General features: G+C 34.6%; 1 protein-coding gene across 15 annotated transcripts; it reads left to right on the top strand.

Moving 5' to 3' along the window:
- The first annotated feature begins 850 nt into the window (after positions 1-850).
- On the top strand, positions 851-14,302 carry LOC100134910 (trehalose-phosphate synthase 1). Of its 15 annotated transcripts, none has more exons than XM_069299770.1 (21): positions 880-1,022; positions 1,138-1,206; positions 3,692-3,769; positions 3,863-3,953; positions 4,447-4,844; positions 4,985-5,082; positions 5,243-5,631; positions 6,383-6,497; positions 6,686-6,787; positions 7,884-8,034; positions 9,058-9,146; positions 9,238-9,286; positions 10,371-10,471; positions 11,096-11,283; positions 11,826-11,943; positions 12,488-12,667; positions 12,747-12,869; positions 12,943-13,030; positions 13,188-13,318; positions 13,395-13,493; positions 13,749-14,302. In XM_069299770.1, exons 5-21 carry the CDS (start codon positions 4,466-4,468, stop codon positions 14,127-14,129), a joined length of 2,781 nt encoding a protein of 926 aa, XP_069155871.1. In that variant the 5' UTR covers positions 880-1,022; positions 1,138-1,206; positions 3,692-3,769; positions 3,863-3,953; positions 4,447-4,465; the 3' UTR covers positions 14,130-14,302.
- Positions 14,303-14,381: the final 79 nt, after the last annotated feature.

The raw sequence follows: 14,381 nt of genomic DNA, 5'->3' as shown, positions 1-14,381 counted from the left end.
TGACGAATAAGGAGCCTTCACATGGCACGGTGAAGCCAAACCAAGCCAAAACCCTAAAAAAAAATGAAAAAAAGCCAAATCGCGCTATTGTGACCAGAGGGAGTTACTCGGATAGTAAACACATCTCACTTTATTTTAAGATCGTGAATTTGAATCACCAAAAGAGCAAAGGTGGAGCACTTGGGGTAAGAAAAAAAGCTATTGTGTTGCGTTTATAGCGAAAAATTTAAATTACTTTGAGTCTTGTTGTAATACTATGTAAAAAAGTAGATTATAAACGCAATTCAACCAAGAAAAATCACTCTATCAATTATATATCCATATCATATCAAGGGAAATTCAAATTAAAATTGAGTCTTGCTGCAATATCATGTAAAAAAAAATTAAATTTTAAATATAATTCAATCAGAAAAAAAAAAGAACTTCAGAGATTGTCCAAATCATATCAAAGAAACTATCCATCTATTAAAGGACTGACATCAACGACTAAGTCAACTTGTGGTTAGGATTCATCCGAATTTTCTTAACGAAAAATCATATTTTCTTAATATATATATATATATATAATACTATATGTTTAATTCATTTTAACTAGTTTCGTATTTCAAATTTTAAATCTCTTAGTAAAATTTTTGATTCCGTCACGAAATGGGAGAGTCCATAAAGGGGAGGGGAGATATCCTCATCTCAGCCAGCAAAAATGCCTTTTAGCGATTCTGAGAATCTGAGTAATAGGGTAGTAGTATAATATACTCCTCTCAAATGCGCGCGCACGTACACATTTCACTGAACCAAAAAAAAAAAAAAAAAAACCCATATAAAGCTTCCTTTTGCTTTTAGCCTCTTCTTTAATATTCGCATTAACCCTTCTCTCTTTCTTAGCCTGAAAGCTCCCTTCCTCTTTCTCCCTCTCCTATAACACATCCGCCACTCTATTTTACTCTATAAATACTCTATCTTTCAATTTTAACCACATTTCAAATTTCAGAATCTAATCCTTCATCGCTCCTCTTCAATTTCAGGTATATATATATGTATACTTCTTCTGTAATCCATCCGATGTTTAATTTGTTGCATTCAATTTTTTCATGATTGAGTAATCTGGATTTGAATTTGCAATCGCAAAATCGGTTGCAGACTAGCAGAAACACTTTCCGCACGGTGTTTCAGAATCTAAACAATCATCGATCTCTGCTTTAATTTCAGGTACGTTTTTCATTTTTTTTTCTCCGTTCTGGAATCTGCCGATTGTTGATGATGTTTATCTATCTATATGCATGAAATTTATCACGAAATCGCTGAAATTCTGGTTGTTATAAGCAGTTTGCTATATATATATATTCTGTTTGTACGATTTTTGGATGAAGTTTTATATATATACTATATATAGATATAGATATCGTTGAACGTGAAATAGAAAAGAATTGCTTGGTCAGATCTAGATAGTAAATTTTTGAATTTTGAGGAGAGTACAAATGGAAGTGTATCTGCAAGGTGACGTAAAAAAGGTGCACTGGTAGTCCGCCACTCCATCCTGAATGCAGGAGCTGTACTGTTGTGTTTGCCCACTCAACTTGCCAAATTTCAAAAGCATGAAAAATTGGTAAACGAAACATTTTATTAAGAAATAAAATAATATTAACATAACAAACTAGATATTTTTTAGTCTTACTTGCTTATGTGGATTGTAGAATTTTTTTTAAAAAACGTTAAATTCACTCTAAGTCCTTTATTTTATTTTTTTTTGGTAAAAATGTAAAGTCCTTTAATTCATTTTTTTTTATATAAAATATATTGAAAAATTATAATCAAAAATAGATTTGTTTCAGTGTTGAAATTCGAAAAGTGACACATAAATTCAAACGGACGGAGGTTGAAACTTATAACTTATGGGTGGAAATTTTTTTCCACTTTTTTGGAAAATAAGTACTTTTCTTATTTAGTTTCAATTTTATCTCAAAAATATTATGATAGGGATGGGATGGTCTAAGGATATAAAATATTACTTCGTTTTCTCTGGAACTTGAAAATACTTTATGAAAATTATATTTCGTTATACCAACTCACCTTATATTAGAGTTTACATTTATATCTTATATATATATATATATTTAAATACTAATATAAAGTCTAGATAAAAATTATTATGTTCGTCTGAATTCAGACCTAATATTATAATTTAGGATTTCCCTTATAATTTCATTCAAGAAATTAATCTGTAAATGTCACCTTTCACTTTATTTTCCATTATACTGTTGCAAAAGAGAGAAATCAGAAAAGCTTGTGGATTTTATTTTGTTGTTGCTCTTATTGTTGTTTTTTTTGGAAAAGATTCGGTTAGTTATGAGGATTGATGTGATCGCTAACCTCGTGAATCATAAATATTGAACCCACATTGATTCCGTTGTTATATATACAGCTCATCATACACACAAATTTTGTAATATCTCATTTTAATTTATTTATCTAATTTTAAAAAATTAAAATGTTATAATATCATTTCATACTGTCAAAGTATTTTTACTTGGTATAACGAATTATTATTGTTATCGACTCTTTGTCTTTGTGTCATTTAAATTATGTGTTGAAACTTTTACTAACAATTATGATTATGTTGAGAATTTTTAGAAGCCTCATACTTTGCTGGACCCACCTTGTATAGGTTGGTGAGACAACGCTATATTAATATGGGTCCCTAATGCCTTATACAAAGGAAAATCATATTCTAGATTCCTTCTCAGATATTTAAAACAAAGGATTATTTTTTTAATATACAAACACAAGGCAGTTCATTGCAAAATTCCACAGATTGTGAAAATAATAAAAAGCTTTTCGATATATAGTAAGTAAAGTAAATTAAATTTTTTTTGTTACTGTTTGTTTGTTTGCTTTTTTTTTTTTTTATATAGTTATGCCTTATTACTTGTCCGTTTTGACAAATCAAGAAATGATAACTTTTTTTTACCTATCATATTCTCAATTAATTATTTTAAAAAGGTAATTTTTTTTTGTTCTTATTAATAGATGTATCAATTCAATAATGGATAAGTAGATTTTCATAACTAAAATATGAGTATCTCTTGAGGCGTCGTATTAATAAATCATGTATCTTCAAATTTCTTTTAATAAATAATTTTATAAAGATTCAATAATAGTAATAACTAATTATTCTTTAATATAATTTTTTTATTTTTTTTATTTAAGTTTTGTAAAATTTAAAAGTATAAATCTTTCTTTTTACAACATATAAATTTATGATGAAGCTTTACATTTTTATACGGCTGATTATCTACTTTGTTTATTAAAGGTTTATCCCAAAATAATAAAATAACAAAAAATATAACATTAATCAAAATTAAAATTAATGATAATGATGGAGAATTAAAATTCGAGGTGGGCTAGATAGATGAGTAATTTTAGATTAATTCCAGGAATGTGCAGTCCGCGCAGCCTTTGAGGCCTTTTAAAAATAGGAATCTGAAAAAATAAAAAATCTGTGTGTCAGCTGCATGGCTGTAAGGCTTTATGCACCTTTTAAAGCTTACACGAGGATTCGTCTGCTCTTCCACTTCCCCTCTTTAGCTATGATAATAATTCCTCTGCCACCCGGTATTATCGATTTGCTCTCACAAATTCATCATCAAATGCTACTAATTTTTAATAATTACTCATAATTATTGTTGTGATCAAGCTTTTCCGGCCGGTTATCGATGTTGAGATCAGATTAGGCCAGGAATCCTTCCCCTTGTTTTTCACATCGGTTTTACAGGTAATTTGACACAGTCTGGATTTGATTTACCGTGGTTTCTGAAATGGGTTAATTAGCTGTCACAGAAATCTCTGTGCCTGTGTTCTTTTACAGCTTTCTCAATGAATTCGGGGTTTGGTTTTCTGCATGCAATGTGTTTGTGCCGGTGTCCGCTTTGAATCTGATAGCTGTTCTTTTTAATCTGGTGGGTCTTTATATGTTCACACTTGCCTCATTGTATTTTGCTTGAACTGAAACTGGGATACCAAATGAATTTATATTTAAAATCCTGGACAGAAAAAGCCAAGACTCTTGGGGTGGTAGACCCCATTTCCCTAGAGAATTCTGTGGATCCCATTCTCCACACGTTATCTCTTTCTTAGTTTAAATCCTTTTTCTCTCTAGTACTACTGATTTTCAATAATTTTAAGTATTGGATTTATATGGGTCTAAATGGAGTGACATGGTTAGTGAAGTGGTGTTATTGTTGTAGTGGTTTATTCAACTAGGATGCTGATGTCCTATTCATTTATGTTAGCCTTGGCTGTGAAATTGCATTTTCACTGTTTGTACTTGAGGCTATTGTGGAATTGTATAAGTTTTTATATAATTCACGCGGGAGTTTCATCTTTTGTTACCTCTTATTATGAAAGATGGTTGTTTCCAGGGACATCATAACTCTATTAAATTCATCATAGGAGGTCTTGTTCTAGACAGATGCCAGGGAACAAGTATACCGGCAACCAAGCGGTTGCTAGCACTCGATTGGAGAGGCTATTGAGAGAAAGAGAGCTTAGGAAAAGTAGCAAAGTTTCTCACTTTCCAAATGAATCTACTGATAACAATAGGGGAAACGAGCTCTCTGACCATGATTTTCGCCAAGGAGAAGCTGATAATGGAGGAGTTTCATATGTCGAACAGTACCTCGAAGGAGCTGCACTAGCATATAATGAAGGATGGGAGCGGCCTGATGGAAAGCCCACCAGACAACGACTCTTGGTTGTGGCAAACAGGTTACCTGTCTCTGCAGTAAGGAGAGGCGAGGAATCCTGGTCTCTAGAGATAAGTGGTGGAGGTCTTGTTAGTGCTCTTCTTGGTAAGCTAGCGTCTTTCCAGTCATTTCTGTTTTTACATTTGATCTTATTGTTTACCTTAACACTAATTATCTATTTCGCGTCTTTCATATTCATATTGTTGAAAAGAGTGCCTAATAGTTATGTTAATAATTTATTGAAGGTGTGAAGGAGTTTGAGGCTAGATGGATTGGTTGGGCAGGTGTGAATGTGCCAGATGAGGCTGGGCAGAGGGCACTTACTAAGGCACTGGCAGAAAAGGTTTAATACATCACTTTGCCACCATATTGCAGTTTACCACACTTCTCTTGCTTTTTTGAGTTTAGCAATTTGGAGATTGTTTTACATTTTTTTTCTCTCCAAGAAGATTGCTTTACCTATATTTTGCACTTGTTTACCCTTTTGATACTGTTCTTTGTAGAGGTGTATCCCTGTATTCCTGGATGAAGAAATTGTTCATCAGTATTACAACGGTTACTGCAACAATATATTGTGGCCTCTTTTCCATTATCTTGGACTTCCGCAAGAAGACCGCCTTGCGACTACCAGAAGTTTCCAGTCTCAGTTTGCTGCTTATAAGAAAGCAAATCAAATGTTTGCTGATGTTGTGAATGAACATTACGAAGAAGGTGATGTGGTATGGTGTCATGACTACCATCTCATGTTCCTGCCAAAATGTCTCAAGGATTACAACAGCCAAATGAAAGTCGGTTGGTTTCTACACACACCCTTTCCATCCTCGGAAATACACAGGACACTGCCGTCTAGATCAGAGCTGCTCCGAGCAGTTCTTGCTGCTGACTTGGTTGGGTAAACCCCTCTGAACAACTTATTCTCCTGCATAGGATCTAACAGCTAACTTTTCATTTTAGTTTAACCTTCATAATTTTGGAGCTACTGCCTGGAAATAGTTGGTGGGACCTAGACTATGAGATCCCCGACTGTCTGTGCTGAGAGTGAAAGTTGAAGTAGTGAAATGCAAGCATCTTAAATTTTAAATTTGTGGATTCTAATTGCGTTTTTTCATTACTAGATATAACACACTAGTGGTACCATTATAAAAAGAAATACTTACCATACTACTGGTTAGATCTCTGCCTCTCATTAAGATTACCTGGTGAGGCATGTCTTGAAAGATACGATTGGCAACCCCTAGTGTGATTGTGCAAGACACTCGATCAATAAAGTATAACTTAAAAAGCTGCATGTAAAAGATATATATTTGTCCTAGTTGACTTGAAAAGGAAAAGTGCTGGCTAAGTTGACTAACAAATTGTAGCATAAAAGGGGATGTGCTGGTTTCACTGGTAACTTTGTAACTGTCTGTATATCTACTATCCAATGATTATAGTATATTCTCATCTGTGGATTTCCATGTTACTGTGTTTCGGGTTGTATCACGCTGAATGTCCACTTCGTGGTATGATTTTTTGTCTCTTTACCTGTATGTAATGAAAGTCCTTTGGACTTAGACCTATATTTGCATTGTTTTATAATTTAATATCATCTTTTGTTACTCAAGCTAGGAAAGCTAATTATTTTTTATGGATTTAATTTGCAGTTTTCATACCTATGACTATGCAAGGCATTTTGTTAGTGCATGTACTCGTATCCTGGGACTTGAAGGAACACCTGAAGGAGTAGAAGATCAAGGTAGACTGACCCGCGTTGCTGCGGTATGTTTAAGTTAAACTTCATACACATTCACCCTGCAGTTCTTTTTCAAGAACTTCTGTAATCCTCATCTAAGCAATTTTATGTACTTAGCCTTGAGAAATATCTACTTGATTTATTTCAGAGTCATTTTAGAAATATCTACTTTGATTTCTTTCTGAGCCATTTTAAATTGTTCCTGTTCGTACAGTTTCCTATTGGTATAGATTCAGAACGATTTATTCGAGCACTTGAAGTTACTCAAGTTCAGGAACACATAAAAGAACTAAAAGAGAGATTTGCTGGGAGAAAGGTATGTCTATCCCGACTCTGGATCCTCTCTCCATCTCACCAAATTTTACTTTTTTGGCATGATATCATTTTCATGAAGTAAGAAATATTTTGTTGTTTTGTCTAATTGTAAGTGTTCGATTTTACATGCTGTGCATCACCTTGGGGGAAAACTTGCTTTTTGAGACTTTCTTCACCAATTTCATTGTCTACTTTTAATTGTGAAATCTTGGCCTTGAATTCAGTCGACGTTGTATTTTTTTCTACCTATAGTTCCTTAAGCCAGATTTGGTCAAGACCTGGATCCATCTTGGCCAATTTTACCATCATCTTATGAAAATTATACCTTATGAGTGATGTCGTTCAAACCAAAGTGGGTGATACATATATAATAGTATGATATTTTCAAATCCTACTGTGACCTGTCATCACTACATTTTCATGTGCTTTAATCAAACAAAATTTTTCCAGTTCACTACACACTAGAAAGGGTATCTTATATGTGTAATGATAAATACATGTTTGTGTTGTTTTAGATGGTATAGTTACCATTTAGAGAGTCAGATGTTTCTTACTAAAACTTCTTCTATTATCCAACAGTAGATATCTAAGTGTTGAAATTGGACAAAAACAAAAGAGAGAGAGAGAGAGAGAGAAGGAAAAAGGAAGAAAAAGAGATTTGTTTGCATTTGTCAGGAGTAATTGCGTTCTGTTGTTTTGGTCTTCAAGCAGATGTGGCTTCTTGGAATTTCCATGTGGCTTTACTAGGTTTAGATGTATTTCCCCACTTTTCTGTTTATATATAAAGTCACAATGGCTTCTCTCATTAGAAGGTGAAAGTTTATTTACTTCTAATTCATGAACATTTCAGCTTTTTTGAAGACTAACTGGATTTCCTCACCTTTAGTTGCAAAATTGTCAGTCTAGTGTTCTTGCTAACCATTTCTTATGTTGTTTTATCACTTTTATGTACATCAAACTCATATCACTTTCTTCTGTTTTGCCCACTTGTATCTATTGCACAATTTTATGCATTGGCCATGCATTAGAGATATTTAATTGCATGTCCTAGAAACTTCTATACTTGCTTGGTTTTTGCTAAAGAAATTTAATCACAGGTTATGCTAGGAGTTGATCGCCTTGATATGATTAAAGGAATTCCCCAAAAGATCCTGGCATTTGAGAAGTTCCTTGAAGAAAATCCGTACTGGCGTGATAAAGTGGTTTTGCTTCAAATTGCTGTGCCAACAAGAACAGATGTTCCTGAATGTATTTTCTCGAGCAGATCCACTCTGAGTTCTTCTTTATGCCTTAAGTTAATTTATATTTTCCACTTCTCCTATTATCATTACTACCTTTAGGGAAAGTTTGTTTTCCACTATACTGGTTCAGTACGGTCATCAGATATTTTGATGGCTGAGTGGAGGTCTTTGATTCATAAGTCTATTGGTCGAAGCCTAAAATTTTTTCTAAAGGAGCATCATATATTCCTAAACCAAACTGAAAATTTGAAAATCCTGTGTAATGATCCGGACTTAAGGGCCAGGAAAAGGACATACACCACCAGCAATCCATCATGAATCTATTTAGTGCAGAATATAATGCCCCCTTACTGTTCGATATATATGCTTAGGAACCTTGTGATCGTCGTGATTAGTCCTAACTTGTTACCAAAGACGCAGATAGATGCACAGTAGATATAACCGACTAAATTAGATTAATCTCTCTCCTTCTCCTTCTACTATTTTTTCTCCACTTTCCATCTCTCTGTCTTAAACCTAATGTATACTTGCCATATTGGTTAAGATATTTGAAGGCATTCATTGATGTTAATCTGTATGTTAAGAGAATCCTGCCTTATTTTACCATCCACACTAGCCTTTATGAAGTTTTGTGCTGCAACAGAAACATCGAATACAAAATATCAGTGGATCCTTTATCAATCAATCAATACAATTAGAAAATTGTATTAAATCATTGCTTGTTCCTCACTTATGGGATTACACTGGGTTGTTGTCGCTGTGTATAACGTTATACTTGGGGCTCAATGATGATCTGTAGTCTATAGAACTTGTTGAGAAAATTAGTTGAGTTGGTTATCTGCTTTTTCCTTTGGTTCACTTTATAACAAAATTGATGTTTGTAATGCTAATATATTGACAAAAACCAGGTTGGACCTTAAAACTGTCGAGTTTCAATGAGATTTACTTGGTCATAAATGCAGATGCTTGTCATAATATATGTTTGCTTAAGTATGATATTTTACTTGCTTTCACCTTAATATTTTTGCAGACCAAAAACTTACCAGTCAAGTTCATGAGATTGTTGGACGCATCAATGGTCGGTTTGGAACTTTGACTGCAGTGCCTATTCATCATCTGGTTAGTTTTTTTTTTTTGTCATATTCATTGTGCTTGAATGCAGGACCATTCTCTTGACTGAAATATGGATAATATGGGTTTTTAAATGCAGGACCGTTCTCTTGACTTTCATGCATTATGTGCACTGTATGCTGTAACTGGTAATTCTTTTCATCTTGCACTTAATTCTGCGATTCTTATATAGTTCTGTTAGAAGCTTCCTTACTTCTGCGATTCTTGTATAGTTCTGTTAGAAGTTTCCATACACCATTCGTGCCCCCCCCCCCCCCCCCCCCCCCCTTCTTCAGTTGTTTCTCCACACTAGGTGATTCTTCCCATCTATCCTAGCCTTGGTGGATAGAGTTACCTAGTACTTGTTGCTGGTGGGGGGGGGGGATTAGTTGAGGTGGGCTAAAGCTAACCCGGACACCACAGTCATAAAAAAGATAGTGTTGTTTCTGCTCATCTATGTTTAGTCTTGCTATTTTCTTCTTCAGTTCTTTTGAAGGCACTACTAGTACATGCTTATCCTCTCACCTATGATCTCACCTGGTGTGAGTCCTATTGGAATTGACATAAACAATGAGAAGAGGTTAGCAATGTATGTTATAAATGGATGTCCTCCTAAATATCATAGTTCTCGAGAAAGGTTATATCTCTGCATAGTTTTTCTTAAGGTTGTTTCCCCTTCAGGTTTGCTAATTACTCACCAAAGCTTAAAAATCTTGTAGTTTCACTACTCTTCTGGACATAACAAATTAGTTTGGCAATGGAATAGATTGATTGAGGCCTCTGTATGTTCTCAAATAAATCTGCATCATTTGGACTTTCTAGAAATTGGATATAAGCTTGTAAATCTGGAGTTGGTCCATAACTTTATTCGCTAGAGAATGCATAAGTTGTGCTCCAGGATCTGAATGAGGGATGATTGGATAAGTATGTTTTTGACACATTCTGAAAACATATACATGCCAAAGTCCATATTTTCCTTATTGTTATCTTGAAGAAAACGAAAGGTTTTACTAATGCTACTTTTTCCATCATATTTGTTATATTCCTATTTGTTCAAGATTATAGAATGGTGAAATAATAATATTGACATGATGATAATTTAAATATATATATATATATATATATATATATATATTAATAATTCAGTTGTTTTTCCTCACTAGCTAATTTCTTTTGGTAGTTGCATGTCAGTTCCTATTTTATTTGATAAATTGGCAATGTTTTGTTCATCAGATGTAGCGTTGGTTACCTCTTTAAGAGATGGCATGAACCTCGTCAGCTATGAATTTGTAGCCTGCCAAGAGTTGAAAAAAGGGGTCCTTATTCTCAGCGAAGTAATAATCATATATCTTATTGCAATGCTATTTCCTCTCATGTCATAATTACTATTGTTTTTTCTTTAAAAATTATTTTATGTTTTTCGGCATTGTGAAGCAATAAAATGAAAAATAAAATTAGACATAACCTTATGGATGTTTTCGTGCTTATTTGCTAATTAATTTTGACAAAGCTAACCGTTTATAGAAGAAAAAAAACAAGATTATAGTTTCCAATAAAAATATTTGACACAATCCTTTTTCCAAATGAAAAGAAAAGTATTTTGCAATAAAAAGATTTTGACAAAGCTAACCATACCTTCATTCTTCTTCCTACTTCTTCTTTTTTTCCCCTCTGTTTATGACATTTTTATATACCATTTTAAATTTAATTTTTTTACAACAATTGTTTTTATATGTTCATGAAAATAAATAGTGAATTAATTCTTAAAATGATAACTTTATAGCTTTGCATTTAAAAAAGCAAATTTCGAAAAATTATGCATGAATTTTATTACTAAAAATCTTATGATATTTTATCAAGTTTTTGTTTTAGGTCACTGATTGTGTTGTGCCTCCTATGTTTATAGTTTGCTGGTGCTGCACAAGTCACTGATTGTATTGTGCCTCCTCTGTTTATAGTTTGCTGGTGCTGCACAATCGTTAGGTGCTGGAGCAATTCTGGTGAATCCATGGAATATAACAGAGGTTGCTGCTTCGATTGGGCAAGCTTTAAATATGTCAGCTGAAGAAAGAGAAAAACGCCACAGGCATAACTTTCTGCATGTGACTACGCATACTGCTCAAGAATGGGCTGAGACTTTTGTGAGGTAAGAAGACATTAAGAGAGTAAAGCTAACACAGAATTCACATTATCACTGCCACTTATGAGAGAACCTCTTGAATTATTCTTCAGACTCCTGTAAAAACACTTTGTGGCGGCGAATGAGTAATAATAATATAATGCCATGCAATGAGACCCCGCTGTTTTACTTTGGCCCCAGCTTATTCCTCAGGATTTATATATTTGTATTATTGGAGTCATTAAAATTCATCTACAGCCAGCCTGTTTATAGCTAGGGATCTTATGTCAGAATGTGCAAACTCTCATTGAGGGTACGCCTACCTTGAGAATGATTAGAGGCATCATCTTATATAGTTTGCATATCTACCTTAGTCATTTCTGTGTTTAGTTTTACTGCTTCTCTTGATATTAAACAACACTCTTTTTATCAACTGTGTTAATCACTCATCAGCACAGATACTATAAGCATAATTCAACAATTGTCATGTTAACTGAGATTATACTTGAAGCTTTTAAAGGGGCTTCATTTTGATAAACTATCTTAGTAACTATTCCTCTTCTTTGCAGTGAACTAAATGATACTGTTATTGAAGCTCAACAGAGGATAAGAAAAGTTCCGCCCCGGCTTAACATCAGTGATGCAATTGAGCGCTATTCGTTTTCCAATAATCGACTACTAATATTGGTATAACTCGCTCCTTCTTTAAAAATATTTGCCTGAAACTCTTACTTATACAGAAGCTTACAGTTGACTTCTTTACTTCCTTAATGACTCTGACATTGATGATAAATTTTTGAGCGTTGAAGAGTTCATATATTGCAGAAAGTCTATATATATGGCTTTAGATGTTGAATCACGTTTGTGGAAAAATCCTATGCAAATTTGAATAGCATTCCAACTATGTGTTTGAATTTGACATGTGCGCTTGAGTCCAAGTTGGTGCTGCTTTTGTTTGCATATTTGAGCAAAGGGATCTAGGACGCTATCATGATTAGGGGCCTTGATGATCTGGGTAGACATTTGTGTTAAGGGGTTATACATATGGTGAAGAGTGGATGCAGCCTCCCCTCCCCCATTGCCTTTCTGAGGGAACTTAAGCTCTAAGCCAAATTTTGTGCGATATTATATTCTTTTCGAATTCAATTTTCTTTTCTTTGATCAGTATATGCAGCAACTAGCTAAGTTAATGACAATTTCTTGATTTCATTGTGGTGGTCCTCAAAAACAGGGTTTCAATTCTACACTGACAGAATCGGTGGATACCCCTGGAAGAAGAGGTGGAGATCAAATCAAAGAAATGGAACTGAAATTGCATCCTGAGTTGAAAGAGTCATTGCTCGCGATCTGTAACGACCCAAAGACAACAGTCGTTGTCCTCAGTGGAAGTGATAGAAACGTCTTAGATGATGTATTGCCTTACAACTAGCAATATTTCAATTCCCTCAACTGTAGCGACGTTTCCCCATGTGAAATTTGTACTTTTGCAGAACTTCAGCGAGTACAACATGTGGTTAGCAGCAGAAAATGGAATGTTTTTACGATCTACAAACGGTGTATGGATGACAACTATGCCAGAACACCTAAACATGGACTGGGTTGATAGTGTTAAGGTATGATCATGTGTAGCTATGTTCTGGTAGTGCATCTTTCAGCTCTAACTTCTCTTGTCTTGACAATATTCAGCACGTTTTCGAGTACTTCACTGAAAGGACACCGAGATCTCACTTTGAACAACGTGAAACTTCACTTGTTTGGAATTACAAGTATGCAGGTGATCTTACTTTCATCATCCATTTTCGAGATTTTTCAGTCATGCATTTCTTGTTTGTAGCTATTCAAAGTTTAGTCTTGCCTTCAATTCTCTTTTTCCTTTTTTCCTTTTTCTTTAAACATTTCTTCCTTTTGGTGGGGGTTCTTCCATGTCCTAGATGTTGAATTTGGAAGATTGCAAGCTAGAGACATGCTTCAGCATCTCTGGACAGGTCCAATATCAAATGCATCTGTTGATGTTGTACAAGGACTCCGCTCCGTTGAGGTTCGAGCAGTTGGTGTTACAAAGGTGACAACGTTGTTTCTTATGTAACAATTCGTTTTCCCTATCCTGTACACTCATGTGTATATACACACACATGCAGGGAGCAGCAATAGATCGTATACTGGGGGAGATCGTACACAGTAAAGCCATCGCAACACCAATTGATTACGTTTTATGCATAGGGCATTTTCTGGGGAAGGTAAATTCTTTGAAGCCTTCAAAATGTCGTCACTTCAAATTAGTATTGCTATTGCTGTGAGCTTTGACCTTTATAATACAGAGTAAGCCCTGTCTGTTTAACTAGTTCCAGATTTTGATAAAGTAATCCGACTTCATCTTTCAAAAATTAAGTCGGATAGGTTGATCATTTGCATCTGTATCTTGAATTTTGATGCTGTTGTAAGCACTGTCCATTATATTGCTACACTTACGTCTGTTGCCTTTGTAAATATAGGATGAGGATGTATATACATTTTTTGAGCCAGAGCTTCCTTCTGACTGCATCGGTATGCCAAGAAGTAAGGTCAGTGATGCACCAAAGGTGCCCGGGGAAAGGCGATCAGTTCCAAAACTCCCTTCTAGTCGAACTAGCTCAAAGTCATCTCAGAATAGGAACAGACCAGTTTCAAACTCGGATAAGAAGACTTCCAATGGGCGACGGCCCTCACCTGAAAATGTGTCATGGAATGTGCTGGATCTGAAGAAGGAGAATTACTTCTCTTGTGCAGTTGGAAGGACTCGTACAAACGCTCGGTATCTGCTCAGTACGCCAGACGACGTTGTTGCTTTTCTAAGGGAACTAGCTGAAGCACCTATTTCAAATGGGACATCATGAAAAAGAAGGATAGATGATGCCTGGTTGCATCAAGTGATGAATGATCAGTACCAAGTTCTTGGTTGAGGGAGATTTGTATGGGATGATATTGAATAAACGTTTTATACCTTTACTTTGGATATAGATGTTTGCATTCAAAAGTTTACAAAGTAGAGAGAATAACCTTCATGCTAGCAAGTACATCCGTGCCAATTATTTTGTCTAGTCTTTTACTTTGGCACGAAATTTTAAGAAAATTAAGAAACTTTGGAT

The sequence above is a fragment of the Solanum lycopersicum genome, chromosome 7, assembly GCF_036512215.1.
Source record: "Solanum lycopersicum chromosome 7, SLM_r2.1".
NCBI classification, from domain to species: Eukaryota; Viridiplantae; Streptophyta; class Magnoliopsida; order Solanales; family Solanaceae; genus Solanum; species Solanum lycopersicum.
Note: the sequence above shows the minus strand (reverse complement) of the source record. Positions and strands in the feature narration are given on the sequence as shown.

Bases quoted from the DNA above. Each gene is read 5' to 3' on its own strand.
- LOC100134910 (XM_010325871.4), top strand. From the start codon at position 4,466: ATGCCAGGGAACAAGTATACCGGCAACCAAGCGGTTGCTAGCACTCGA. The intron at 5,632-6,382 runs GTAAACCCCTCT...TTTAATTTGCAG, and splicing joins CTTGCTGCTGACTTGGTTGG to TTTTCATACCTATGACTATG. The intron at 13,319-13,394 runs GTGACAACGTTG...ACACACATGCAG, and splicing joins GAGCAGTTGGTGTTACAAAG to GGAGCAGCAATAGATCGTAT.